The sequence below is a fragment of the Corvus moneduloides genome, chromosome 26 (assembly GCF_009650955.1).
Source record: "Corvus moneduloides isolate bCorMon1 chromosome 26, bCorMon1.pri, whole genome shotgun sequence".
Classification (NCBI taxonomy): domain Eukaryota; kingdom Metazoa; phylum Chordata; class Aves; order Passeriformes; family Corvidae; genus Corvus; species Corvus moneduloides.
The window spans coordinates 4,086,248-4,113,248 of record NC_045501.1 but is presented as its reverse complement, the minus strand read 5'-3'; the positions used below and the strand labels follow the sequence as shown (position 1 = coordinate 4,113,248).

Below are 27,001 nucleotides of genomic sequence, written 5' to 3'. Positions count from 1 at the left end.
CTGGGCCAGGGCCAGAGGGTCAGCTCTGGGCTCTGGCTTCCTGACGTCCTCCTCAGGGCATTATAGGAGATGTGGGGCTGTGGGGAGCAGAGAGGGAGGGGGAAGGAGAGCCCACCCGTGGGCTCTGTTCGCGTGCCCAGGCAGGTTTGGTTCTCCAGCATCACCTCGGAGCAGGAAGGAGGGAGCTGGGCTGGCGTGGGGGCTCCTTTCCTCTCCCCACCACATCTGCTGAGAGCAGGACAGCAGCAGCTGGGGGAGCCCGTGTTTGCCCAGCTTTCACTCTGAAAAATCCATTTCCACCTGACCCTCTGTGCTGGTGCCTGCAGGGGCTGGACCTGTGGTGCAGGACAGAGCTGGGAGCTCGGGGGGCTGCTGTGGCAGCAGCTCTGCCTCGTGTGGCTGTGCCTCGCTGGGACTTTGCTGTCCCTGGTCTCTGCTGTCACCTGGGCAGCCTGTCCTGTCCCTGCTCTCCCTGTCCTGTCCCTGCTGTCCCTGGGCAGCCTGTCCTGTCCCTGCTCTCCCTGTCCTGTCCCTGCTCTCCCTGTCCTGCCCCTGCCCGAGGGATCAGCAGTCACACCTTGCGTGGGTGAGGTGCCCAGAGCCTTCCCCGTGCCCTGGGTGTGGCTGCGTGCCCTGGCCGGGGCCATCAGGAGTTTTGTGCCGTCCTCTGCACTGTGAGGCCGCGTGTGGGGCTGACCACGGGGCTGCTGGACCCCTGGGCCCTGCTCTGGAGCCACCTCCACCAGTGCAGACCCACCTGTGCTTACTTGCAGGTGTGGACGTCGTAGACCCGCGTGCACTCCTGGCAGCTGACGTAGCAGCACCAGTGGAAGATGCAGTGACACTTCTCCTTGCGTTTCTCAGTCCGGGTGTTGTGGCCTCGCCCGCAGCACAGGAGGTCGCAGCCGTCGATGCCGTGGGAGGTGACGTTGCACGTTCTGTCCCTCGTCCCAAAGGAGCCCGTCTCCGGGTTGGGCTCACAGAAATTGGGGGAGTTCTCGTAGTAGACCAGGTCCCGCTCTGTGGGCGGCTTGAAAAGCGCGTACTTGGCCCTGAGAGTTTCTACCCAGCCCCGGGACTCCCGGTGCTTTTCCACCACCATCTCCGAGGCGCTGTCGTATTTATCCTTCAGGTAGTCCCCGATGGCCCGGAAATCGGGCTGGGCCCACCAGCAGGTCTTGACCTCGCAGCTCCCCGAGAGCCCGTGGCACTTGCACTTGAGGTGCATGTGATCCAGGATGGTCTGTGCGGGGAAAACAGGGAGTCAGCCGGGTGGAACTCAGTGTTTGCTTTCCATCACCTGCCTGGGCCACCCAGGTTTAAATCAAAGCTCGGGCTGGGAAGCCTCACCTTGAGTTTTGGGGGTAGTTTTAAATGATATTAAAAATATTAATTAATATTAAAATAATTTTGAAAGGTAATATTAAAAAGGCATTAAGCCATTAGAGAGTGTCCAAAGGAGGCTGCAAGGATGGGGAAAGGTCTGGAGGGGTCTTATGAGGGCACTTGGTTTGTTCAGCTGGAGAAGAGACTGAGGTCAGACCTCACTGAGGTCTTCAGCATCCTCATGAGGGGCACCAGAGGGTACCGATCTCTTCACTCTCATGACCAGTGACAGGACCCAGGGAATGGCTGGAGCTGTGTCAGGGGAGGTTTAGGCTGGATCTCAAGGAAAGGTTCTTCCCCCAGAGGGTGCTGGGCACTGCCCAGGCTCCCCAGGGAATGGTCCCGGCCCCGAGGCTGCCAGAGCTGCAGGAGCGCTGGGACAGCGCTGCCAGGGATGCCCAGGGTGGGGCTGTTGGGGTCTCTGTGCAGGGCCAGGGGCTGGACTTGATGAGTCTGATGGGTCCCTTCCAGCTCAGCCTGTTTTGTGGTTCTGTGATTCTGTAAGCATGGGCCGGTTGGAGATGCTGAGGAGCTTTAATGATCTCCAGACAGAGACATCACACTAGAAAAGCACGGCTGAGGTGGGCAGCTGCTCTGATCATCTACCCCATCTAATCCAATCCAGTCTAATCTAATCCAATCCAGCCCAATCCAGTCCAATCTATTCTAATCCAGTCTAATCTAATCCCAAGGTTTGGTCCTTTTGTGGGGGTCCTTCCTGTGCTGTGTGTGGACAGTCAGAGCCCAGAGGAGCCGAGGGCTGGAGATGTCTCTGAGCCCTGTGGAGGGAGACAGATCCCTGTCCTCTCCTTGCTAATGACCCTTCATTTATGTCCCAAGCCCAACAGTTTGTACTAAAAAGTGTGGGAATTTGGGAATCTACACACAGAACTCTTCACCAAAATCTCCTTTGTGCGGAGCAAAATAATCAGATTTTGAATGAAGTCTGGAGTTTGGTGGGGGTTTTTTGTACTGGAAGCTGCCAGGTTTCTCTCCTTCCACCTCTATCTGCTGTGATGTGGAAAACCTGTCTCAGTGTTTGCTTCAGGCACTGCTGGAAAGGTCCCACTGGGTTTGCAAATGACCCAGGGCAGGCAGAGGCCCAGATACCTGCTGACTGCAGGAATGGAATGGAATGGAATGGAATGGAATGGAATATTCCAGTTGGACGGGGCTGCAACTATCATCCACTCCAAGGAATCACAGGGTGGGATAATGTTATAGCAGGGAACATGCAGGAAGGAGGCACTGGGAGGAAAGTCCTCTTCATCCGGTGCTGACCTGGGCTGGGTTCTGTGCCCAGGCTTGGAAGGTGCTCAGGGTGCCCAGAGCAGCTGTGGCTGCCCCTGGATCCCTGGCAGTGCCCAAGGCCAGGTTGGACGGGGCTTGGAGCAGCCTGGGACAGTGGGAGGTGTCCCTGCCAGGGCAGGGGTGGCACTGGATGGGCATTAAGGTCCCTCCAACCCAAACCATTCAGGAATTCTGTTTGCACTGGAATTAAGGGGTGTTTCAGCTCTTCTTAACCCCACCTGTCCATTTGGAGGGAGAGGAAATGCCGTGCCCTGGAAAATAATCCTAGAAAGCCCCAGCCTGGGAGTTCCTGTGGTCCTGCTCCGTCAGGAGGAGCCGCACTGGGCCATCCATGCAGGACTGGACACTCAGCCTGTCCCCACTGGACACTCACCGTCCGGCCGGCCTCGTTGTTGTGCCTGTTCATGGCCGAGCGCGCGTCCGGCCGGTTCTCCCGTGCGTCTGCGAATTCCCGGGACACCAGAACCCCGAAGTCGGCGTCCTCGCTGCACCCCCCCCATTTCCAGCCGTCCCCCGGGGGTCCCTTGTGGTGGGAGTCACAGCCACAGATGGTGGAGGTGCCCTCGGCGCAGGAGCGGGTGACAGCGAAGGCCACCCCGGCCGAGGCGATGGCGTGGACGAAGGCGGATTCTCGTGTGGCTGCGGAGACACCGAGCCCGGGGGTCACTGGTCAGTGCAACACTGGTGTTTTCCTTCCCAACCCCCCCCCAGCAGCACCTAAACCTCACTGAAAAGCAAGAAGTTATTTTAGTAATTTGTTAATGAAGGTTTCCTGGAGCGGGAGCTGCCGACATCGCCCTTGGGTGGAAGGAGGTGGGGCAGGGGGGAGACTCCAGCTCTGGGGGTCACATGTGCAGCATTTCCCAAACACAGGATCCAGGATTTGACCCAGCATGGGTGCTCAGGGGTGAACATGGCATCAGCAGGAGCTTGAGGGGCCTCAGGAGAGAGTTACTGGAGTAATTCCTGGCCTGGGAACACAGAGAGGGGCTCCATGCCAGGGGTTAGAGGGGGAGAAGCTCAGTGGCCTGGGGAGAGGTTCCAGGTGATGCAGGACACACTGTGGGAGAACAGGCCTTTGACCCTTGGCCTCGGGGGCTGTGCTGACCCAGGCTCTCCCAAGCACAGTCCCTGTCTCAGAACCCTGGGGTCTCCCTGGGGACACCTTTTGGCTCAGAGCTCTGCACAAGTGCAGCTCCCTGGGCAGTGGCACCGGGGCGCTTCAGCCCGGCTGTAAGGATGGAGACTTTAGGTCTCTAAATCCAGAGCAGATGTTGGAGTCAATCCAACCTCGTGCTGATGTGCAGGAGACTGGCAGGGGCTGGAGGCCGGAGCTCAGGGCTGTGGTGCCTGGGCTGGAGGGTTCCAGCTGCCTCGTGGGTGTAGCGTGATCGGATCATCAGGACAATTGTCAGTGAATGTGGGATGAAGCCAGGAATTTCTGCTGAGAAAATCACCTTGGAGCCAGTCCCCTCCTTCCAGAGCAGGAGCCATTAACTATCTCAGCTGTCCCCTGCAGCCCTGCCCTGCTCTCGCCTCGTGTCCCGGGACAGCAGGTCCCTCTCCCCAGCCTCAGTCTCTCTGCAGAGCTGGGTCTGGCTCCCAAAAGCCAGGCTTTCCAAGCTGAGCTGATGTCAGCCCGTGCAGGCGCTCAGGGGAGGTGGCTGTGGGTGGGTGCCAGCTGCGGGAATGTGCCCGGGGAACTCCCAAGTGGGATCCCCGACCAGGGCTGCTCAGTCCTGGCTGTGCCGGCAGCACCCCGCTGAGGTTCGCATCTCCTTTCAGTTCAAACTCTTCCCTCCTTGCCCTTCCCATCTCCTATGAGCCAGCAGGGATCCACTCTCTACCTACCGAGCTTTTCCTTGGGGATCTTTCACCAGCTGTTTTTACTGGGAGCACTGCGGGCTGCGGGCACCGGTTGAAGGTCCCGGCTCGCAGTGAGGTGTTCCAGCCTGACAAAGGCTCTTTGGGTGGCCCGTGATCCAAAGCAGATCAGATTAGAGGAACCAGCGAGCCCTCCTGGCCCCAGCCCAGGACAGCCCGGGGACAGGGGGAGGACACGAGCCGCTCTCGGGACCGATGTGGCTCCGCTTTCCGCGGGGGTGTGGATGGGCACGGGGAGCAGGGTCACTGCGGGGCCGGGGCCGGGCTCGGACCGAGCCGGGGCTGGCAGTGCCCGCCGGGCAGGGCCGCGATGGACACGGCTCCCGCAGCTGCCCCGTGTCCCTCCCGTGTCCCTCCCGTGTCCCCCCCGTGCCCCCCGTGCCCCCCGTGTCCCCCCGCACGGTGCCGGCGCGGGGGGGAGCGAGCTACGGACAAACCCCTCGCCTTGAAATTCTCGCCCGGGTCCGGGCGAGGAGCTGGGAGAATTTCCCAGAGATGAAATGCGGGAGCAGCGTTCCCAGAACCAGGGGAGGGGCTGGCGAGGGAGGATTAGAGCCGCCTTGACAGTGCACCACTGCGACTGTCTCCCAGCCAGGCCCGTTACCTGCTGGGACACTCAATTTGCCATTGTTCCCGCGGTGTCACACTGTATTACCAGCATAATGCGGAATGTTTCCGCCGGCCAGCGTACCCACGGCACAGAGCACTGGCATTCCCCAGGAGCACCTCGTAGCAACGGGGCAATGTTCCCCTGTCCTGCCGTCACCCTCCAATCCCGCCAGCCCGGCTGGGAAATCCCTATTGATGGCGCTCCCCAGCCCCCCAGAATGGCTAAAGGGCGTGTGAATGCGGCAGCGATTTGAAACGACTGCGGCGCTGCGATGGTATCGCTCGCCCTGCCTCACAGTAGGGGAGGAAGCTTAGCTCTTTCTCATCGGTATAAGCTTATTTTTCTCTCTCCCTCTCTCCTTTCCCTCCCCCTCCCTTTAAGCTGCTGAGTTTATATCAAGACGGCCCCTGATCCCACACACCCCTGTTTAGATGCAAATGACTGCGAGTGTCATGGCTGAGAAAAGCCATGGGTTATCGTGGTGCGGGTCTGCCTTTTCACAGCTCGTGGCAGGGGCTTAGCCGAGCTCGCAGGGACCCCCGAAGGCAGCCCGGGCCCAGCTGCCTCCCCTGCACCTGCCCCGGCACGGGATGCGCTGCCCGGGCTCGGGGAGCATCTTCCCGGAGCATCGGCGGCGTCTCCGCGGAGCAGGAGAGGAGCGAAGGGCAGCGCGGGCGGAGGGAACAGGAGCACAGGGAGTGGGGAAAGGTGCGAGCTTGCCAAGGCTCCTGCCAAGCTCCGGCAGATCCAGCCCTGGCTGCAGCTCTGAGACCTCTTCCCCGCGCCAGGAATCGCTCTCCCGATGCCTGCGGGGCCTTCCTGCCTCGTGCACTCACCAACAGCTCTCTCTGGGTGCCAGCTTTGACCAAAATCATGGATTTTATCACCACCCCAGAGCAGTGTGTGGCTGCTGGCTCAGCCCTGGTTTTGGGCAGGGCGTGGCTGGAGGAGCCACTGGCTTTAGATAAGAGCTGACCTTATTTTACAGAGAAAATGGAAAGGAGGCAGGGGGAAGACAGATTTTTCTTCCCTCCTTATCCCGGTCTGCACACCTGCAGTATAAATCATCTCAGGGAATTTGCTTGTAAAAACATGATCTTACCCCACATTCGGGGGGTGGTTATTGTTGGTTTGTTTTTTTTTTTTCTATGGCCCAGATTAGAAAATGAGACATGGAAAAAAGAAAATGTAGAATCATAGAACTACAGAACAGTTTGGGTTGGGAGGGACCTTAAAGCCCACCCAGTGCCACCCCCTGCCATGGGCAGGGACACCTCCCACTGTCCCAGGCTGCTCCAAGCCCCGTCCAACCTGGCCTTGGACACTGCCAGGGATCCAGGGGCAGCCCCAGCTTCTCTGGGCATCCTGTGCCAGGGCCTGCCCACCCTCCCAGGGAGGAATTCCTTCCCAATATCCCATCTATTCCTGCCCTCTGGCAGTGGGAAGCCATTCCCCCTTGTCCTGTCACTCTTAGATTCTTATTCCAAGTCCCTCTCCAGCTCTCTTGGTGATCATTTAGGCACTGGAAGGGACTCTAAGGTCTCCCTGAAGCCTTCTCCTCTACACGTGAGCACCCCCAGCTCTCCCTTCCTTGCAGGAAGATCATCAGTGGCCTTAGGAAACCAAAGCCTGGGCAGGTACAGCAGCCAAACCCTCGTGAGTCTGAATTTGGAGTGGGAAATGTGGAGGAACTGAGGGCAGAGCCTCTCCTGGGTCGTTGTTCAGCAGCTCCCAGGTGGGTTCAGTGCCTGGGGTTTCCCTGAGCTGCCCTTGCTGTTCACTGCCCTGCCAGGGGCTGCAGGAGGAGAGGTTGGAGCTGTAGGTGACCCTGGGGAGGGAAGAGATGTGGAGATGGGAGGGGAGGCTGGAGGCAGGAATCCCTTGGGCGTTTCAGGGAGGGAAGGCCTGTGCTCCCACAGTGGCACCAGGGCTCACAGCCTGGAGGATGTGCCCAGAAAGAGCAGCCCAGGAGGGCTTGGGCACGTGTGCCATGGCAGGGGCTGCTCAGCTGAGCCCTCCCACGCTGTGCTGCTCTGCAGACTGAGCTCTCCTTCAGTGGAAGTGACCAGGATTAACATCTGCGCAGCTCCTTTAAAATGAAATTACCCTCAGTTTCTTTTCAGGCTCTATTAGAAATGATTTTGTTGTGAGAACTGCACCTTTGAAGCTTTTCCAGAATAGCCTCAATCTACCTGAGGGAGCAGCAGCTGGGATTAACCAGGTTAATACTGAGGGGTGATTTCATCCAGGTGTTTGTCAGAGGGGCAACCCCGACCCTTTGTTGGCCAAATGCAGCATGTGAGCTGTGACAGGGATTGTCTTGGTTTGGGTTTGGGTTTTGGTTTGTAGGGCTGCACCCCTGGCTGTGCTGGAAATCAGGAAAAAGGGAACGTGGCCATGGTGGCCACAGGATCCAGATTATGGGCTCAAAACTCCTGATTTGAGGACCACCTAAAGGGCTCCAAGACAGCTGGAGAGGGGGTTGGGACAAGAGTCTGGAGTGACAGGACACAGGGAATGGCTTCCCAGTGCCAGAGGGCAGGGATGGATGGGATATTGGGAAGGAATTCCTCCCTGGGAGGGTGGGCAGGCCCTGGCACAGGGTGCCCAGAGCAGCTGTGGCTGCCCCTGGATCCCTGGCAGTGTCCCAGGCCAGGCTGGACATTGGGGCTTGGAGCAGCCTGGACAGTGGGAGGTGTCCCTGCCCATGGCAGGGGTGGCACTGGGTGGGCTTTAAGGTCCCTCCAGCCCAAACCAGTCTGTGACTCTTGTTGCTGCATCTAAGGAAGATGCTGAGTTGAACAAGATGATCTTTAAAAGGTCCCTTCCACGATCCTCTGAAGGCCCAGGAGTGTCCAGCAACCCTTGTCAGTGACGAGCAGGGCTGGTCCCAGACCCCTCACAGCTGACAGGATCTCTCAGCTTTATCACCAACGTTATCTCCTCCCTCAGCCGAGGAAGCTGTGGCAGGAAAGGTTCTGGTTTGCTCTGAGACTTTTCTGCTGCAAAGTCCAGGAATCTCAAAGGTTCCCTGTGTTACTCAGTGCCACACATTGACACCAGTCCCATCCTGAATCCACTCGTTAATTTTGAAGGCAGCAGGGAAAAGACACGAGCACAGTTCAAAAATGTGGATAATACCCACGATCAGAGGGGCTGGGCTCTGATGTGTCCTTCTTTGCAGATGATGCTGTTTATTTTTAACTGCTCCACTTTCAGGTTAGTGAGACACCAGGATAAATTCACTCTGGGAGCCTGGCAGTGCTGTCTGGAGATGCGTCACAGTGGCACTGGCAAAGCTGAATCTCCAACGTGCTCACTCCTTTTTCTCCATCTGTCAGAAGAGTTTCAGGGCTCTGGGTGATATTTTACCTTGTCAGCTCGGGGTGCGTGGAGATGCTGAGGCAAGTCCACACACGAGGCTTTGCTCGAGTCCCTGCAGCCGAAAGAATCTTAAAATATTCTCCATAAATTCAAAGTTCAGTTTGCTCATTACAGGGAGAATGGTTCAAATCCAATCTTTAAGTGCTTTCCCGCTGACAGAAATGGTGGTGAGAGATTTTCAGTGGCTCAATGCTTGAACAGTTCTTTCATAACGTGTTTAGAATTTTTATGACAGATTTTTAATGATAGTTTTTAAAGAAACTTTAAACTTTCTGATCTTTTAAGTGCTGAAATTTAGGACAGGCTTTTATTAGGCAGCAAATTAGAGTGTGTTGAGCCCTGCTGACAAGTTATTTGGTGGCAAATACAGCAGTTACCCCAAAATACACCCTGACAAAACAGAGGGGAAATGAATCTCATGGTCCCTATTAGTGCTCTAATAAGACTTTACAATCCTGGTTCCTGCAAAGAATCCCACGTTAACACAAAGGAATGATTTTCACTGAAATATTCGCCTGACATTTCGGGGATCTGAAATGATACCAACCCTTACTGGGAGGCTGAAACCTGGAAAAAATGGTTTCATGAACTGCTTCTCTGCAGAATATTGCAGCTGTGTAAGAAAGATTCACCAGAAGCCCTGCCCTCCCCAGGGGACTGTTGGGAAATAGTTCAAAGTCCTGCTCTCACCCCAATTTCTCCAGTTTCTTGAAGTCTGCACCATAAAATTCCCATTTCCAAAGCATCACTGGAAACAATAATTTCTGTTCAATAAAGAGACTTTGGGCTGCAGGGACCCAGTGATGTCAACACCCAGGAGGATGAGGAGGAAATGTTTTTGGTTGTGTTTATGAAGCTGTGAAACCAAGATATTACCTGTGGCTGTCCCTTGTGCTAAACGTGGCACAGAGTGAACAGAATCCATGGGACAGGATGGAGAAACCGGAGATTTTTATCCACTGGGAGTTTTTAATCCACCATTAAGTTCAGTTTCGTGGGAATCCCTTTTAATCTGGGGTCTGGGACATCTGAGGTGTGGGACAGGTTATCAAGGAGCTGTGTCAGGGGAGGGTTAGGCTGGATCTCAAGGAAAGGCTCTTCCCCAGAGGGTGCTGGCACTGCCCAGGCTCCCCAGGGAATGGTCCCGGCCCCGAGGCTGCCAGAGCTGCAGGAGCGCTGGGACAGCGCTGCCAGGGATGCCCAGGGTGGGGTTGTTGGGGGATCTGTGCCTGGGGCTGGAATCCATGATCCCTGTGGGTCCCTTCCAGCTCAAGGTGTTCTGTGATTCTATGATTTGCCCCTCCAGCACCTCCCTCCACGGTGTTTTGGGGCCCTTTCTCCCTTTTTCCAGTGTAATGCCCCACAACTCACAGGGAATACCAACTTTATGGTGCCTCATCAACATTCCAGTGTGCCTGATCCGTGCCAGTGGGTCTGGAAAGGCGGCTTTCCAGGAGCAGGGGATGGAGAGGAGTTTGGAGAGAGGAGAAGGAAAATGAATTTATAATCTCTCTTTGTACCCTGCTTTTTGGGCTCATTTGTGAAAAGACTCATTGAAATCCCAACTAAGCCTGATCAGGACCATGGATTTCAACCATGGTTCCTCACTGGTGGGGAAACTTGAGCCCAGGGACCTCCTGGGGTTGGCAGCTTGTGCTTCAGTGGCCCTGCCTTGATCCCAAAGAACTCAGCCAGGTCCCCCCTCCTTGGCTTTTCCCACGGGTCTGCTGGCCCCAGTTGTTTGGAAGGGAGGTGGAGCCCATGATTCCAGAACATGTGAGCGTGCTTGGGGCTAAACCTTCCCCCTCCTGTACGTTATATCCTCCCTGGCCCTTCTGAGCTCCTGGCATGGGAACGGACCCTTCCCTCGTTACCCCTTGTGATGGAACACACCAAAAACTTGGGAAAAAAAGCAATTGGAGAAATCAGGGTTGAAAGCTGGGACATCAGACCCTTTTCCTGACGTGCTCCCAGTGGGACAGTCCTGGTGTATCCAGAGCCCAGTGGAGCTGTGCCAGCTCTGCCCCCCAGCCCAGCTGCCCCCAGGGGTTACCTTTGTCCAGGACGGGCCCGAAGATGGCCAGGCTGTCGTCGATGGTGGTGCAGTTCCAGCGGCGGCCCCGGAACTGGTGCTGGCACTCCTGGATGCCCAACTTCACCCCCTCGGCCACGCTGGGCATGATCTCGATGTAGTTGCGGCAGAAGCGGAGCTGCTTCGGGACGAGGCCGGGGATGGAGCCGCAGAGGATGGGCTGGGACCCCAGGGAGCTGTACTGCTGACCCAGGGCGAGGGACCTGCAGGGGACAGGGCACAGCGTCAGGGCTGGGGAACACCCTCATGCTGACCATGCCTGGTCCTGGTGCCACCAATGACCCCAACCCTGCCCCCACCATCCCCAGGGGGAGTTTGGTGAGCTGAGAGTTCAGGGGGGCAAAGTTCTGACACCGAGGGATTTCCTAAGAGAACAAGAGAAGTGCTGCTGGTAGCTCTGGTGTGAGGACTTTCACACCTGGGGACATCCCGGGCCTTTGGGGGCACAGAGGGACTCAGCTCTGCATGGAGCCAATCCGGGTACTCCAAAGCTCCTGAGACCTCCCCAAGGGGCTGGAGGATCTGACAGGACCTGCCAGGGGCTGGATCCAGGGCAGCAACACCTGGAGGCTGGGGAGCACCCTGGGATCTCTCAGCTGTCAGGAGAACTGATGTGAGAGCTCCTGAACTGTGGCCAAGGTGGAAAGTGCCCTGTCCGATGCCAAGTTCATCAGCAGAGGGATCAGCATTCCTGGAAAGGGGCTGCTTTGGGGTCAGGTGTGTCAGTGCCACTGTCCCAGGCTGGCTGGACACCTGTGCAGGTGGCTCTGGCAGAGACTGAACCACCACAGTTCCACCTGGATGGGCACCAGGCTCAAGGAGCAGCTCTGGGCTGGGAAAGGTGCAAGACAGGTTTGAGAGGATCCTTTCTACTGCTCCGAGGAGCTGCCCAGCATCAAATCGTGGGAACAGTGGGTCAAACTGCTTATTTGGCCAGAAATTGTCACTGAAGGGTGAAGACACAGAGCTTAAAGAAGCACTGAGACACCTGAGACCCTGAGACACATTGCACAGGAGCAGGGACAGCCTGGCCCAGGCTCCAGCCCAGCCAGAGCTGCCCCTGCAGAGGGGGCTCAGACGTGTGAGCAGCAGTTCCGTGCCAGAGTGACCATCATGAACTCAGAGCACAGACCTCACACTGCAGGTACCACTGGGGGCACGTAAGAAAGAGTTTGGACTTAATCCACTCTCAGGCCCATGGTGGGATTGTTGGGGTGTCGTGAGCAGGGCCAGGAGCTGGCCTGGATGATCCTTGTTGGGTCCCTTCCAACTCAGGAGATTCTGTGATCCTTTGATTCAGTTTCTCTTGTACTGCGAGTCCACAGGTGGAGAGAGGAGTTGAGCTGAGGCCCCAGCAGTGGAGAAGGATCTCCTCCCTCCCTGCTGTCCCTCGGGCAGCCCTGGTCACTCTGTGTCCCACGGCTGCTCCACACTCAGGTTTTGGTCCAGCAGCACGCCCAGGTCTTGCTCCACACTCTTTGCTGCTTTGCCCCCGGCCTTCACAGGTGCCCAGGGTTGTTTCTTCCCCGGGTGGTTTTTCCCCTTGGTTGGAGTTTATCACATTCCTGTCTGTCCATTGCAGCACATCCCAACCACCTGTGGTACCAACCACTCCTGCCACTGCATTTCTGTTTCTCCCTCAAGCACCTGGAGACTGTGTGGGAATAAAACAATCATTTGTCGTTTCCAGGCTGGGAGAGCCCTCAGGAGGGCTCAGAGCAGGGCCAGTTTCCAGGTTACATTTGGTTTCTCAGGGCCTTGTCCTTCCACAATTTGAACTCCTCCAAGGACAGAGGCCATGGCTTTGTGGGGGACTGTCCTTACCCTGAGCTGCTCTTCCAGCCTGGAGTCTCAGGCTGGGTGCTGAGCTGGCACCAGCTGGTTGATTTAATTACCCACTAACGGTTTTAAGGATGTAAAGGGAATCCCAGGGTGCCTGCTCAGCAGAAATGTATCTGCTGGATGAGAGGACCTGACTCCCACTCCTGCCCCAGTGCTGTCTTCTGCCACAGTTCCTGCTCCCTGTTTCTCCTGCCCCTCTCTGCCCTCTGGAGCACCTGCCTGAGGCTTCAGGCAATGTTTGGGCTCCACATCTCCCACCCTTGATGGGTCACAGAGGGGCAGCCAGATGTGGCTGGGAGGGAGCAGCACAACGAGCAGTGCACTGGGACTGGCTCCCAGAGCTGCTCTGCGCTTCCAGCTCCTCCCAGTCCCATGGGATGGGGAGCTCAGTGCTGCTGGGATGGGTGGTGAGCTCCAAGAACAGCCTCTGCCCCCAGTGATGCAGGGAACAGGCAGCACCTCCTCTCCAGCCAGCACCTCATTTTCATTTCCCTTCTCATGTCAGTGAACCTGTGATCTCCCCACTGCAACTTAGACAGTCATAAAAACTTCATTCCTCCTGTCCCATCATCCGGATCTCCCCAGGAGCGCTGGGAAGACACAGGGGGCAGGAGCTGAGGCTGAGGGGTCCCATGGGCCAGTGGTTTCCCTGTAGAGTGGCTGAGATGTGAAGATGAAACCAAACCTCTTTGAAATCCAGATCTGGGATCCCAAATCTTGTGTCTTACATACGATGTTCAATCTAAAATCTCAATCACAGGAGTTAAATCTCAATCACGAGAGTTCATGGGGATGAAGGAAACACATCAGGGGAGGAAGTGTCACAGGGTGAATTTGAGAGAGAGGGAGGACAAGGACAATTTTTAAGGCAAAACCACAACTCCAAGGCTGGCACCTGCAGGGGTGACAGAGCCCACACTTCTCTCTCTTGCTCTCAGTGCCCGTCCTGGCTGCCTGAGCCCACATTGCTCTGGCTCCCATCGTGTGAGGGGACAGATGTGCACAGAAGGGTTGGCTTCGTGTGTGTGGGAGAGCAGAGCACGGCACGAGGAGCAGGAGAGCCTGTGGCAGTCGCACGGGAAATCCCTTTGCTCTTCCTCTGCTTGATCCCGAAAGTCTCTCAGGAGTCCTGACACTCTCTCAGGCCAGGGACTCCTCTCGTTCCCCCCGATGGTGCCAGACCCAGCAGGGCCGTGGCTCCAGCAGCTGTGAGCGACTCTCTGTGGCTCCCATGGTCTGGGATGAGCTCTCGAAGCCCTGGCAGTGATGGTCTCGTGCAGCTCCTCTGTCCGTGGCTGCTCGTGGGTGCATCCTTCCATCTTTGCAGAGGTCACTCTGTCTCCTGTTCCTCAGCGTGGAAGGAGCTGTGCCCACGCCCATCTTTATCCTCCGTGCAGAGCTGGCCAGAAACTCATCTTCCATTTGGCCACCTTGTACCCAGAGGGATTGGACCCAGCAGTGTGTGGAAACAGCAGGATTTGGCCAGATCAGAACTGTTCCTGGACATGTGAAAAGCAGCATTTAGGGCAGGTTTCCTGCCAGGGAGCTCAAAAGGTTCTGGGACATTTCTTCTTCCCTCCCTGGAGGCTGCAGTGCTCAGGGCACTCAGGACTGGACTCGCTGTGTGCCACGGGTTGGGATTTACCAGCCAAAGACAAACCCTGGTGAGCTGCTCCTGCATGGAGCAGGGCTCCAAACCCCCCTGGGGTGATGCCCTGCTCGGCCGCTGCCCTCCAGGACAGCAGCTCCTTGGGAAGGTGTGTGTCCGGTCTCTGCTGTGTGTGCAGGGCGTGGTGAGGGCTGGCCCTCGGGGTGTGCTCACACGAGCTTCACACTCCAGTTCCAGGACAAAAGATGAGGGCCAGGAGGGAGTCCTGCATCCCAGTGGGGTCACCCCTTCTCTTTCTTCTGCAACCCCATAACCTGCTGCTGTCTTTAATGAGGCCTGGGAGCTCTTGGAGTCCTGGAGATGGACAGGAATGTGCTCAGCCCTGGACAATATTGACATTTGTGTGAGGAGTGTGGAACAGCCTCCGTGAGCTCCAGCGTGGGACAGCACCTGAGCTCGGTGCTGCAGCTTTTACTCGAAATGCAGGGAGAACCTTTCTGGGATGTGCTGCTCTGGGAAGGTTTTCTGGCTCTGAACCCAGCAGCTGGAAGCAGATGAATTTGAAGAACCTCCCCACAGCAGGACAGCCCCAGCCCTGTGGCAGGAAGGCTCTGGGCTGCCGGGCTCTGTCACCAAGGGCACATCCCATCCCATGGAGCACTCCCTGCACTGCAGCTCTCCCTTGCCACTCCTGAGGGATCTCCCACGTAAAAGCAGACAAGCTACAGGGATCCTGGGCCCCTCTGTGCCACCTGCCCTGACAAAGGTGTTAGAATGATTTTACATTTTCCTTGCCAGAGCCTCCAGCACACTTGGAGATTCACGGCCATGAGTGTTGCAGAGAGGATGCTGCTGGTCATGGTGGCTCCTGCTCTTCCCCAATTCTTCCAGAGCCACAGCCAGCAGCTCCTCCAGGGCTCCCAGGAACTCCAGTGAAGCTCTTGGAAACCACGATCACAGAATCCCAGCATGGTTTGGGCTGGAGGGACCTTAAAGCCCATCCAGCTCCACCCCCTGCTGTGGGCAGGGATACCTCCCACTATCCCAGGGTGCTCCAAGTCCTGTCCAGCCTGGCCTTGGACACTGCCAGGGATCCAGGGCAGCCACAGCTGCTCTGGACAGGAGGTGTTTCCTCCCACAGCAGCTCAGGTCCCTGGAGCACAAAGTTACAAGGCAAACATTGTCCTGCTTGGCTCCCTAACATTGATCAATGCCTCAGATTGATCCCTGAGCTTCTTATAAAGCACTGGGAAAGTTGGGAACCAGCAGGAAAAAAACCTGCTCACAGCTGGGACCTTGTTTGCCACCTGCTGCCTTTGGGAAAACCTGTCTCTGCCTGGAGGGGCTTTTATTGTACAGTTTGAGATGTATTTGGTGTTTTCCAATTCTGGTCAATGTTTGTGCTTCAAGCAGTGGCACTGGTGCCTCCTGGCAGTGCTGGCCTGGGGACACCGTGGTGGGAGCAGCAGTTTCCATCCAGGCTCTTTCTCTGTCTCACAGCTGCTGTAATATTCACCAGTTTTAGCTCTGGCACTGTGCTGAGTGCAGCCCTTCGTGAGCAGAGGAACACACAAACTCTTGGGTTTGCCCAAAGATCAAGAGCGGCAGCAGGAAAAGTTTTGCAAGTCAAAGCATGCAACAGATGCTCACATCTGAGTGGGGAAATGCCAGGTCCTGACTGAATGTGGAGAACAGACAAAACATGACAGAATTCCAATGAGGAGAGGGACTGGAAACCAGCTTTTCACTCAGGAATCACCCTCTGAGCGTGTCTGGAGGTTTGAGCTTTTCCATAGAGGTGGCACTTGTGTCACCACAGACTCCCCACCCAACCCTGCAGTCCTTGGGGGGCAATAAAACAGACTGGAAATGCATTTTTTAAAAGGAGGTTCAGCTGCCTGAGCATTGGAGGCCGATGCCGCAGCCAAGGGTGAGCCCCAGGGCAGGAATGGGATGTGGGGTTTTGATGTTTAACTGTCCTGGAAGGTCTCCATAGATTTTACACTCCAGTGTGACCCCTTGAGCCAGAGAGCTCTTTCTGCAGCTGCTGTGTTTGAGAATGACCTCGTTAAGAGTGTCTGTGAATTGTATGATCTGAACAACATTCAGCACCCACAAGGCCAGATTCTGTCCCATTAAAATTCTCACTTAATGTTGTCACCATAAGGGGCAGAATCCTTTTAAAAGGCAAAAGTCCATCTAGAAATCACTCCCAAACCTGTGGCTGCTTGGAAATAGTTCAGTCATCACTCTGAGAGCTCTCTCAGCTCAGGGTATTTAAATTCCTCTGGGTCCTGGATGGTTTTGGTTTATTGTCCCTGCACATGGTGGTGCCTCTCCAGTGCCACAGGGAGAGATTCCCAGGATCCTGCCACGACCAGGGATGGTTGGCCCGTGTTGTTCAGGGGCACACAGCACCAGCTGTGTCAGAAATTTGGCAACCTTGCTCCATTTGCAGAGGAATGTTGGTTATTTCCAGAAGGAAACAAGGAGCAAGCACTTGATGCGATGATGCCCTGAGCAGAACACAAGGGCCGGACATTCGTGCCCTGCCTGCAGTCCCAGAGGAGGGAGGGGTGCTACTGATGCCCCTCTGGTGCTTTTGCTCTGAGGTAGCAGAGTGATGATGGCCCAGGAGTTGCTAAAAAATGGATGTTACAAAGGAGAGCTGAAGAGAGGCAGCTCCAGGCCTGAGGAATTAGAGGCAGGGGCTGGTGCTGTTTTATTTCAGCCTCCAATCAACAGTGATGTTGAACAGCGACTGAAACACAGCCCAGGCTAAATCTGCACCAAGGCAGAGCCCCTTATCTGCACGCAGTTCTTAGTAAAACCAAGATTCTTTTCATGTTGGCAGCCTCCCAAATGCTCTGCCTGTTCCCGAGGGAGCATCTCTGTCCCTGTTACCTGTCCCCCCCTGCACTGCAGGTGCAGAGGCACAAAGAGCAGCAAAGCCACTCTAACATGGGATGGAGCACGACCAGAGGAACCCCTGGGGAGGGGCACTGGGTCAGGGGCTCTCAGATTGGGGCAGTGCAGGACTGTGTCACTCAGGAAGGAATTTTTAGGAGCTCTCTGAGGATCCTGCAGGACGTGAGCGAGTTGGTGCTGCAGTTGATCCATGCTGGGCTCTCCTGGGCTGGCTGTGAGTGCTTCCCATCCTCCCCACGCACCGGCTGGCCTGGGAATGGTGTCAAACAATGAAATGTCTTCTGCCAGAGGTGGGGGTTTGGGTGCTGGAGAACTGTCAGGTCCCAGAGAGGCAGCAGTGACTCGTCACCTGCTGATGTTCCGTGGGCAGCTGGAGCTGGGAGAGCCTGGGCTGCAGGACACCAGCCCAGCCCTGGGGTCTGCTGCTGGGGACAGAGGAGGACAAACTCGCTCTGCAGCCTGGGCTGGGTGCTGGGAGTGACCACCACATCTTGGGAAGGGGAGCTGTGTGTAATGGGTGGGAAAAGGGGGTTTGTGAGCAATGCCAGTGTCACAAAAATTGCCTCAAGGTCACCTGAGCCTGGCAGGGCAAGCAGATAAGAAGAGATCAGGACTGGGGAGGGCAGCAAAGGGAGCTGGGGTGTGGGATCTCTGGGATCAGCCCCAGGGTGTGCCTGGCTGCGGGGGCTCGGTGCCGGGCCCACTGCAGAGGGGCCGAGTCGGGGCAGGCAGGTTGCCCTGCCACCCTCAGCTGGGGCGTTTGCAGCTGCCCACGGTGCTGTGGGGCCTTCTGGAAAGCTCCCACTGAATTGTCTGCTCAGATCTGCTGGAAAAAATCAAGGAGTGAGGCCGTCCCAGAGGCCCTGAGCTGGGGAGTGCTCACGGTCCCACAGCTCCGCCGCTGGGGCCGAGGCCAGGACTGTCCAGGCCACCCTCGGGGAGCAGAGACCAACCTCCCCTGATGTCCCCGAGGTGGGGACCCCCCTCCTGTTCCCTGGTGGGTCAACAAGCCCCATCCCAGGTTGTTGCTGTCTGGGCACTGGCACAGGGTGTGAGTCCTGCAGAGACACTGCCACAGGGAGCTGAAGTGACAACGAGGGATGGAGGGATGGAGGATTGGAAGGAGGGGTGGAGGGAGGCAGGAAGAGGCTCTCCCTGTAGACAGACTGGCAAGGGATGGATTATGCTCACTCTGAGGGTCTAATCCCAGGGAGACTGACTGGGAAGGAGGTTCAGGGGTGCAGTGATCCAGCAGAAAGGGAAAGCCAGAACAGGGAAAATCCAGGGTGAGGCTCGTGGAAGCATCAAGGTGAGTGTTGGGAGGAGGCTGCCCTGCTCAGTGTGAGTGTTTGCACTCAGGGAATATTAACATCATTTTATGTCTCATTCTGCTCTATCAATCTTTACAAAAATTGCTGAAGGACACGCATAAGGACAGCTCATCCTGCTAAAGAGGAGCATCCTGGTTGTGCTTTATCTCCTTCCTGCCCTTTAGAAGAACTCACTGCTGTCAGTAGGATGGGGTTTCCCTGGTTCCCTTTGAAAATGCCCCCAGATCCTTCAGATTTAATGAAACTTAGGGGCAAAGAGGGGCACAGGGGAGAGGCATCACTCAAACCCCAAACATTTGTTCAGGGCTTGTATCATCAGGTGGTTTCTCAACTGAAAGTGGAGTCACATGTGGATGGTTGGGGCAGATTTTTGTGTCCAAACCCCAAATGTGTTTTTTTCAGTCTCCCAGTGACCTGCCCAATAATTGGTGTCACTTTTGCCACCTCCAAGGCCTGAGTGCTGCTGATAATCACTGCTGCTCACATGGTAGGAGGGTGCTAAAACCCCCCCAAATCCATCTGCTGGACTGAGTCTCATGTTGAGCAGCCCCAGGACCCTCCAGCACCGAGCACATTTGGGTTGGGATGAGCTCAGGGCACGTGAGAGGTGAGTGCAGCCTGGCTGAATCCCACCTGTGCCAAGGACAGGCAGACAAGGGAGATGTCCTGGGGTGGGACAGTAATTCTGGGGCAGGGCAGTCTCCTGAAGTTGCTGCCAAGCACAGAGGCTTTGGGAGCCAGGGGTTTTCCCCACTGAAGGCTGGTCTGCTCTGCCTGTGGGGTGAGGGTTCCTGTTCACACTCACATTCCCTCTCTCAGGTTCAGGACCCATCTTCTGTAAGAAGAACTAACTCCAGAATCTCCATCGAGATCACCCCCAAATCTGGGGCTGGCCCTTGGCGAGCAGTGGCCTGTGTGGCTCCTGGATTTGGAGAACCATTCCCTGGGGTCTGGGCAGAGCAGAAAGTGCTGTGGGAATCCCTGTGCTCAGAAAGAGGCAGGAAGGGATCCCGGAATTCTCGGAGCTCAGCACCCTGGGATCCCCCTCTGCTGTGTCCCAGAGCAGGCAGTGCCTAAAATCCACCTGAGCAGAGAGAGGCTGAGCTCTCCCTCAAAGGCTCGAGGAGTTTTGGGGTTTAGAAGAAGAGCAAATGCAGGAAAGGAGGTGAAGGTGTGGGGCTGCAAGGAGCGTGTTCATCACTGTGGTGAAAATGACTCTGCTCTCCCAGGGTTAAACCCTGCACATGTGCTGCTGTTTCTGGTCCCACAGCCATTCCTGATCCACACAAATCCAAACCCAGCAGCTTTCCATGCCAGTGTGATGCTGCCCAGAAAGTGCCCCCTCCACCTGGCTGTGCTGAGCACGGCTCACTGCAGCCTCCCCAGCGTGTCCCCAACCCAGCCCCACTGACAGCCCCAGCCCTGCCCCACTGACAGCTTTCCTACACCTTTGATCAAATTATGTGAATTTTGGGGGGCTCATTTGTTTCCTCTCACAACCTTCACTCACAGCTCCTATGAGTGAAGGGGCTGGAGGTGCCGAGTTTGAACCCAGATCAGTTTGAAGCCTCTCAACATCACCTCATGGGGCTGGGTCAGTGTGGGGTCAGGACATCCAGGGACGTCATTGGGAATGCTGCATCCAGAGGGATGTGTAGGAAGGGGACATTGTCCAAGAGCTGTGCTCGGGGTTGGGTGGCTGAGGGGTCCCAGGAGAGGAGGAGGAGCTGGGCTGGGTCAGTGGGCAGGAAAGGAGGCTGAGGGGGTCCAACAACAGCCCACAGCCACTTGTGGGGCAGTTCCAGCTGTGGTGGAGCCAAACTCTTCCCAGGAGTGCCAGATGACAGGGGAAACAACTGGAAGTGCAGCCCGGAAATTTAGGTTGGGCATTAGGAAAAATTCCCTTTCCAGGTGCCCAGCAAAGCAGGGGGGGCTCATCCATTGGAGTTTAGCTTGGACACAGCCCCTGCTGCCCTGGGATGGTGCTGGGGATGTCTCTGCCCCAGGGGAGGTTGGACTACAGACCCTAAGGATCCCTTCCCACCAGCACTGCTGTCACTTGGGGTAATGGGCTCTGATTTTGGGGCAGAAGGAGCAGCACCTGACCCTTGGTGGCACGACTGTCACCTCTGGCAGCCTGGCACTGAGGAGGAGGGGGAGAAGGGTGGAGGCTGCAGCGCCTGTCCCTCAGCAGAGACAGACAGGAGCTGGGGGATGACTCTGAGATAATCCTGGCACAATCCGTGGGTCAGCACCTGCTGTGCCCCCTGGTCTCTGCCAAGGCAAGGAGCAAACTGCATTCCAGCCTGGAGACAACAGCCCCAGGGTCACTCGCTCAGGGGCTGCTGCTGTTGGACACTGAGGATCCCCACTCTGGCCTGCCTGCAGAGACAGGTTCACACCTGGTGTGCTCCGAGGGGCTGCAGTTGGCTCCTGTCACCTGTGAGAAGCATCTTCCTTCCTTCAGGACCATGGAAAACCCACACCCAGCTCGGAAACGGCCAAATGGTTCAATTAACCTGAGTGTGGCTGAATTCCAGTGCTGCTGTTTGAGTGCTGCTCCTGCCTGGCAGGGACAGCGAGGTCTGCGGGCCCTGGGAGGGATCGGTGCCACCAGAGGAGCTGAAGTTCTTTGACGTGGAAGATTTTAGGGAAACGCAAATATTGCCAGTGTAAACAGGTGCAGAAGAGTCTTTGTCGGGTGAAGGTTTGTCTGGGGGGTGAAATGGGTGCCAGGACGTGTTGGGTGCATCACGGTTTCAGAGAGCACAGATTTTCTTTCCTCCCAAGCTGACACTGAGCTGAAGGGAGCTCCTGTCCTCCTGTCACTGGGACAGGGTTCATTTCTCTGCTTTAAACTCCAGGTGCTGTAACCCAGAGAAAGTTCCCGAGCCACTGGTGGAGAGAAGGAGGCACCGAGGGGGCTCAGGTAATCTGCTCCCTGCAGAGTTATTGCAGAGGGAGGTGTCACCTTCCAGAAAAGCTCCTCTGACCCCACAGAGAATTAGGGAAGGACTTCTCAGATTAGGTCAGCTGAACCTGCCCTCGAGTCCTGGACAGTGCAGTGCCCATGGGCCTTACTGGGTGAAGGATGACCAAGGACTGACCCCCAGAACGTCTGTGGTGAGATTTTTGCCACGTGAACTGAAACAAATCTTGTTGTTTTATTCCATTTTTTCCCTTACCTCCTTTTGCCCTGGAGACACAGCATGAGCTGCTCTCCTGTGAGTGAACCCCCACCCATCACCCATCACCCACATCTCACACATTATTGTGTGGTTTTGCGGTGCAGGGGGAAGCTGGGCTGCAATAAATGAAAATAAAAGAGGCTGTCTCACAAGAGCCACGTGTTCCCCTGCCTCTGACTCTGGGCTTGGGGTTGCTGAGTCAGAGTTCTGATGATTTGGGAAGGGATTTTTCCTTTGATTCAAGGAGATCCCAGAAGCACAGGATGGTTTGGCTTGGAAGGCACCTTAAAGATCATCTGGTTCCCACCTCCTGCCGTGGGAAGGGATGTCACCCATCAGACCTGGTCACCCAGGGCCCCATCCAGCCTGGCCTTGAACACTTCCAGGGATGGAGCACCCAGGTGCTGTTCCTGACTCCAGCGAGTGGGTGGGGAATGCTTGGCAGGGAGGACCAAAGGGAGGAGAGCTGGAGCTGCAGCAGTGAGCCCTCCTGAGAGGGTGAATTGTTACCCTGACCTTGCTGCATCAAATCCCTTCTGGGTGCAAATCAGCTGAGTTTGGCTGAAGAAATGTAAAACCCCCAGAGGGCACCTGAACTGCAGAGTTCATCTCTTGGTACTGGAACTGTGTTTGGGACATGGGAAGCTCAGAAATCCCTATGGAAAGGGCAAGAGGAATGGAGGATGCCAGAGGATGAAGTCCTTCAGGAATGCTCTCCTGCTGGTGTACATGTGGTCTGGGCTCCCCCAGGCCAGGGCAGGACCTCTCTTCTCCCCCAGCACAGGGGCAGGATGAGCTGAGGGGGAAGTGACCAGCTCCGAGATGAGCTGCCAGCCAGAAAAAGCCACTGTGACCCCCTGGCACTGAGCAAAGCCCAGGAAACGCTGACAGAGCTGGGGCCACCTCACCAGAGCACCCTGCTGAGGTGTCTGAGGGTGTGAGCGCAGCCTCTCAGGGCCGCAGCGTCACAGCCTGGGCACAAATGTCACCTCTGAGAGCAGCCAGGACAATGTCACCTCTCAGAGCACACAGGACGTGTCACAGCCCTGGAGCTGGTGCAGGCTGAGTCCCTGCCACTCATCTCCAGGAGAATGCAGCCACTCCTTCACATCCAGCAAAGGCAAGTGAGACATCCAAGGGGCAGGAGGACAGCGTGGTGTTTATGAAATGGGGTTACTCAGCCCTGGGGTTTGCCCACAGCTTCCCTCATGGACGTGTTCAGGACGGTTCTGTCCTTCTGTTTCCCTCATGGAGCTCTGGCTGAGGCTGTGCTGTCTCACCCAGGCAGGAGCTCGGGATGCTGCAGGAACTGGAGTGGTTTAAGCCTCCTCCTTGTTGTAAATGGGATGTTAAACATGGGAAGGGGACAAAGGAGCAATAGCAGCGAGCCGAGGCAGTGGCTTATGCTGACAGTTTGATCAGTCTATTGGAAAGACTTCTGAGAGATTATTTAGTTACAGTGAGAAGAAGGGGAAGATTAAGACTTTCTGTCCAGCAGAAGAGGGCAGGACAATGGCTGTGAGTGGGAATTCAGAGCAGTGGAGTGCAAAGCCTCAAATCTCAAAGCAAAGGACCAATGCCCAACACTTGTTGCAGATCCTCTAACACTGAGTGTCTTCAAATCCAGCCTGTGCCTTTCTGAAAAGAGCTGTTTGAGGCAGGACAAATGAATTCCTCACCCGTGGGGTGAAGGGATCGCACTCGGTGCTCACACAGCCCTGCTTTGCAAGGAGGAGTTTTTTCCTGTCCCCTGGGCCCATGAGGAGGGAGAGCCCACTCAGAGGGTGTTGTGCTGCACTGGCAGAGGCAGCAGGGGAGGATGGCACAGGAGCTGGGATCCAGCTGTTGTGTAGGGGAGGATCAATATTATCAATATTCCTGAACATACCAATATTCTCTAACCAAGGCTGAAGCCCTCCAGCAGCATTTGGTGAAATGCCCGAGGTCTCCAGGTGGGGCCCATGGCAGGGCACAGCAGTTCTGCTCTTGATGAGCCTAAGGCAGCTCAGCAATTTCAAACAACACCGTGGTGACTGCAGAGCACACAGGGATCCCAGGGCCCCTCGTGCAGGGATGGAGGACAGACAGAGGGTTCCCAGATGGGCTGTGCTGACCCCTCCCGTGCAATGGCTCATGGTGCTGCAGTGTTCCTTGAACCCACAGGCACTGGGGAAAGTTCCTCTGTCTCCTGCTGATTTTTTTCCCCTACTGCTCTCTCTGCTCCTTTGTGACCCAAACAAGCTTTGTAAAGAAATCAGCTTTAAACATTTCCCACGTGCTCTGTCTGCAGCTCACACTGCAGAAACGTCCAGAGTCTGCAAACACCAAAACCCTGGGAGCTGCTCCAACCCCCCCAGCTGGGGCTGGTCCCCTCCTCTACCCTGCCCTGTCCATCTTCTTGGCACCTTTTTCAGTCTCTCCTGGGTTTTGAGTCCCGATGGCTCAGGAGCAGAAACAAATTCTGACCCAGGGCCCAGAGCCGTCCTGTACCCCAGAGTGGGCCAGTGTCATCCTCAGAACTCCAAGTTCAGTGTCCCTGGGCCAAACCTGGGTCATTTTTTGACCTTTCTGCTCACCCTTCGCCTCCCTCGGTTCCCCATCCCTACCAGAGGAATTTGCTCTGCAGACACAACCCTGGTTTGGCCTTCCCAGAGCTGTTTTAGAGAATCATGGAATCACAGGATGGTTTGGGCTGGAAAGGAACATTAAAGATCATCTCATCCCACTCCTGCCATGGGCAGGGACACCTCCCACTGTCCCAGGCTGCTCCAAGCCCCAGTGTCCAGCCTGGCCTGGGACACTGCCAGGGATCCAGGGGCAGCCACAGCTGCTCTGGGCATCCTGTGCCAGGGCCTCACTGCCCTCACAGGGAACAATTCCTTCCCAAAATCCGATCAAGCCGTTCCCCTGTCCTGTCACTCCATGCCAGCTGGAGCTTGCCCTGCACACTCTGCTTGCCCTCCTGCTTTCAGATTTTTCCCAGCTGGGCAAAGCCCTTTGAGGAGGTTCGGTGTCTCAGATCAGGACCTTGGTTGTCTCCTTTTGTTTCACACAGCCCGTGAGGAGCCAGGAGTGCTGGCTGAGAATGGCCTTGGCTCCTGTCAGAGCTGTCCAGGCATCTGTGTGTGCTGGAACTCAGCACAGCCCTGCTCTGGTGTAGATCTGAGGAGGATCCATGGATTTTTTGTATTTTTTCTCCTGTCAGAGAAGCTGACACTCATTGCTCACAGGCAGATGGAGATCTCTGGGCACAACGATCGAGAAAGGACTGGGACAAAATTACACCCTTGGCAGGGAACCTGTGCTAAATCCCTGTGGCTTTTTTTTTTTTTTTTTTTTTTTTGCATGAGGAGAGCCTTAACTAAAAGAAAATAAATGCCAGATCCTCAGGAATGTTCCTTGTTGCACAAAGAAAAGTCTTTCTCCAGTCACACAGAGTGACTCAGTGGCCAACATCACCCCAGTTTCTCAAGAGTGTGCTGCTTCTTGCAGGGACCTGGCACCAAGGAGCACAAGAGGTGGTCTGGTTGTGGCTGGAAAATGAAGTTGGGTCTCAAAGTCCTGATAGTTAAAGAAATAATGAAATTCAGAGGCTTGCGTGGAGCACAGAAGGAAGAGACAGAAGGAAGATCAAGATATTGGCTGGTTGGTAAATGAGTTGAGCACAGGAATTTCAATCACAGTGTAATTAGGAGATAATCCCCTCCCCTCCCTGCCAGCAGCTCGCTTTAGAGGCAGAATGAGGATCATGGAACCACAGACTGGCCTGGGTTGGAAAGGACTGAGATCATCTTGTTCTGCCCCCTGACACGGGCAGGGACACCTTCCACTGGACCAGGTGGCTCCAAGTCCCATCCAGCCTGGCCCTCCATGAACCCCATGAACCTCAAGAAAAGCAAAATCAAGGCCTTGAGCCGGGGCTGGGACAGCCCCATGCTGCAGGACAGACTGGGGCCTGGCTCACTTTGCAGAAAAGGACCTGAGGATCCTGATGGGCAACAGCTGGAACAGGAATCTGTTGTGTCCATGCAGGAAGAAAAGGCCAACTGCATCCTGAGGCTGCATTGGCAGGATTGGAAAATCAAGGGGTGTGATTTTCCCCCTCTGCTTGGCACTTGTGAGACCACAGGTGGAATCCCATGTCCTGTTTGGGGCTCCCTAGGATGGGCAAGACATGGACATAGAGGTGCGAGTCCAGTGGAGGCCACCACGGTGGTCAGGGGGCTGCTCCTCGTGGTAAGAGAGCAGCAGATGATCCTGTCAACCTAAATCATTGCTGTGTGCCACCACATTTCAGTGAGCAGCGGCCCAGAGTGGGGCTGTGTGCTCAGAGGTGGAGGCTTTACTGCAGACTCTGCTCCCTGGGTGTGCTGGCTCCTCCTCCAGCCAGCAGAGCACAGGCACATTCAGGAGGTCACTTCCCATTTTTCCATGGGAAGTGCTTGAGCCTGGAGGTCACCCACCCACATCAGTGCCTCATTGACACTGGAAGGGGCTCAGGGAACTCCCCTTTGGGTGTCCCTGTTCTGGTCACCTCCCCCTGAGCTCATCTCCCAGGCTCCCCTTGTAACAAATGGAGAAAATTGGCACTTTCAGGACATGATCCAGTGCCCTGTTCCACCTGTTCCCTCTGAGGGGGTTCTTGCACTGCACTCTGGACACGTGGGCTGGGCACTGGGTGTTTCATTGTCCCCGATGGCACTTCCTGACTGTGCATCCCCACCGGAGCGGGATGAGGCTGTAAGCACCAACCATGGAGCTGCATCACCTTTTGAACAGGGAAACAGGAAAAGCCACAGGGATGTTTCTCCCACAAGCTGGCACAGGAACATGGCCCTCACCCACAGCAGTGCCTGTGAGAGCCTGGAACCTGCCTGGCATTCCCAGAACGTTCCAGAGGAGCTGTTTTGGAAGTTTTGGATGTCATGGCCTGTGCTGGGGTTTGATTCTAACAGAAATGAGGATGCTCAGGGAACAGAGTCCCCAGGGATGGGCTGGGTCTCACTGGCGGTGGTACCACCCTCAGTCCCCCCAGCACCTCCTTCTCTGCACACCCAAACACTGGTGCAGGTGAACTGTGCAGGTAAATGCAGTGGGGTTTACCCTTCTGGGGGCTTTTCTTCTTGGACAGGAGCAGATTCAGAGGATGAGACTGGAGAGAGTGGAGCTGAAGGAGTGCACCAGGTGAGCATTTAGCCCTGCCTTGCAGTCCTGGGTATTGTGGGGCCAGGTAAGAGCCCTAAAGAGCATTGAAATTATCACTCCAGTGGCCTGTGGGGCTGTGAGAGTCTCCACCCCTGCACAGATGGTGGAGGAGCAAAGGTGTTTTGGGGTTTGAGACATACAAGAGGCTGGGAGAGCTGGGACTGTGCAGCCAGGAGAAAAGAAACCCATGGAGAGACCTTGTCAGTGTGTGGAAATAACTGGTGGGGAAGG

General features: G+C 56.1%; 1 protein-coding gene across 1 annotated transcript in view; it reads right to left on the bottom strand.

Moving 5' to 3' along the window:
• Positions 1-492: 492 nt before the first annotated feature.
• WNT3 (Wnt family member 3) overlaps positions 493-27,001 on the bottom strand; it is a 42,796-nt gene continuing 16,287 nt past the window's right edge. Inside the window, exons 2-4 of the mRNA XM_032091697.1 lie at positions 10,629-10,870; positions 3,071-3,336; positions 493-1,243 (exon numbers count right to left, since the gene is read on the bottom strand). Coding sequence (XP_031947588.1) covers positions 764-1,243; positions 3,071-3,336; positions 10,629-10,870 — 988 coding nt within the window. The 3' untranslated portion in view covers positions 493-763. The remainder of the gene's footprint in view (positions 1,244-3,070; positions 3,337-10,628; positions 10,871-27,001) is intronic.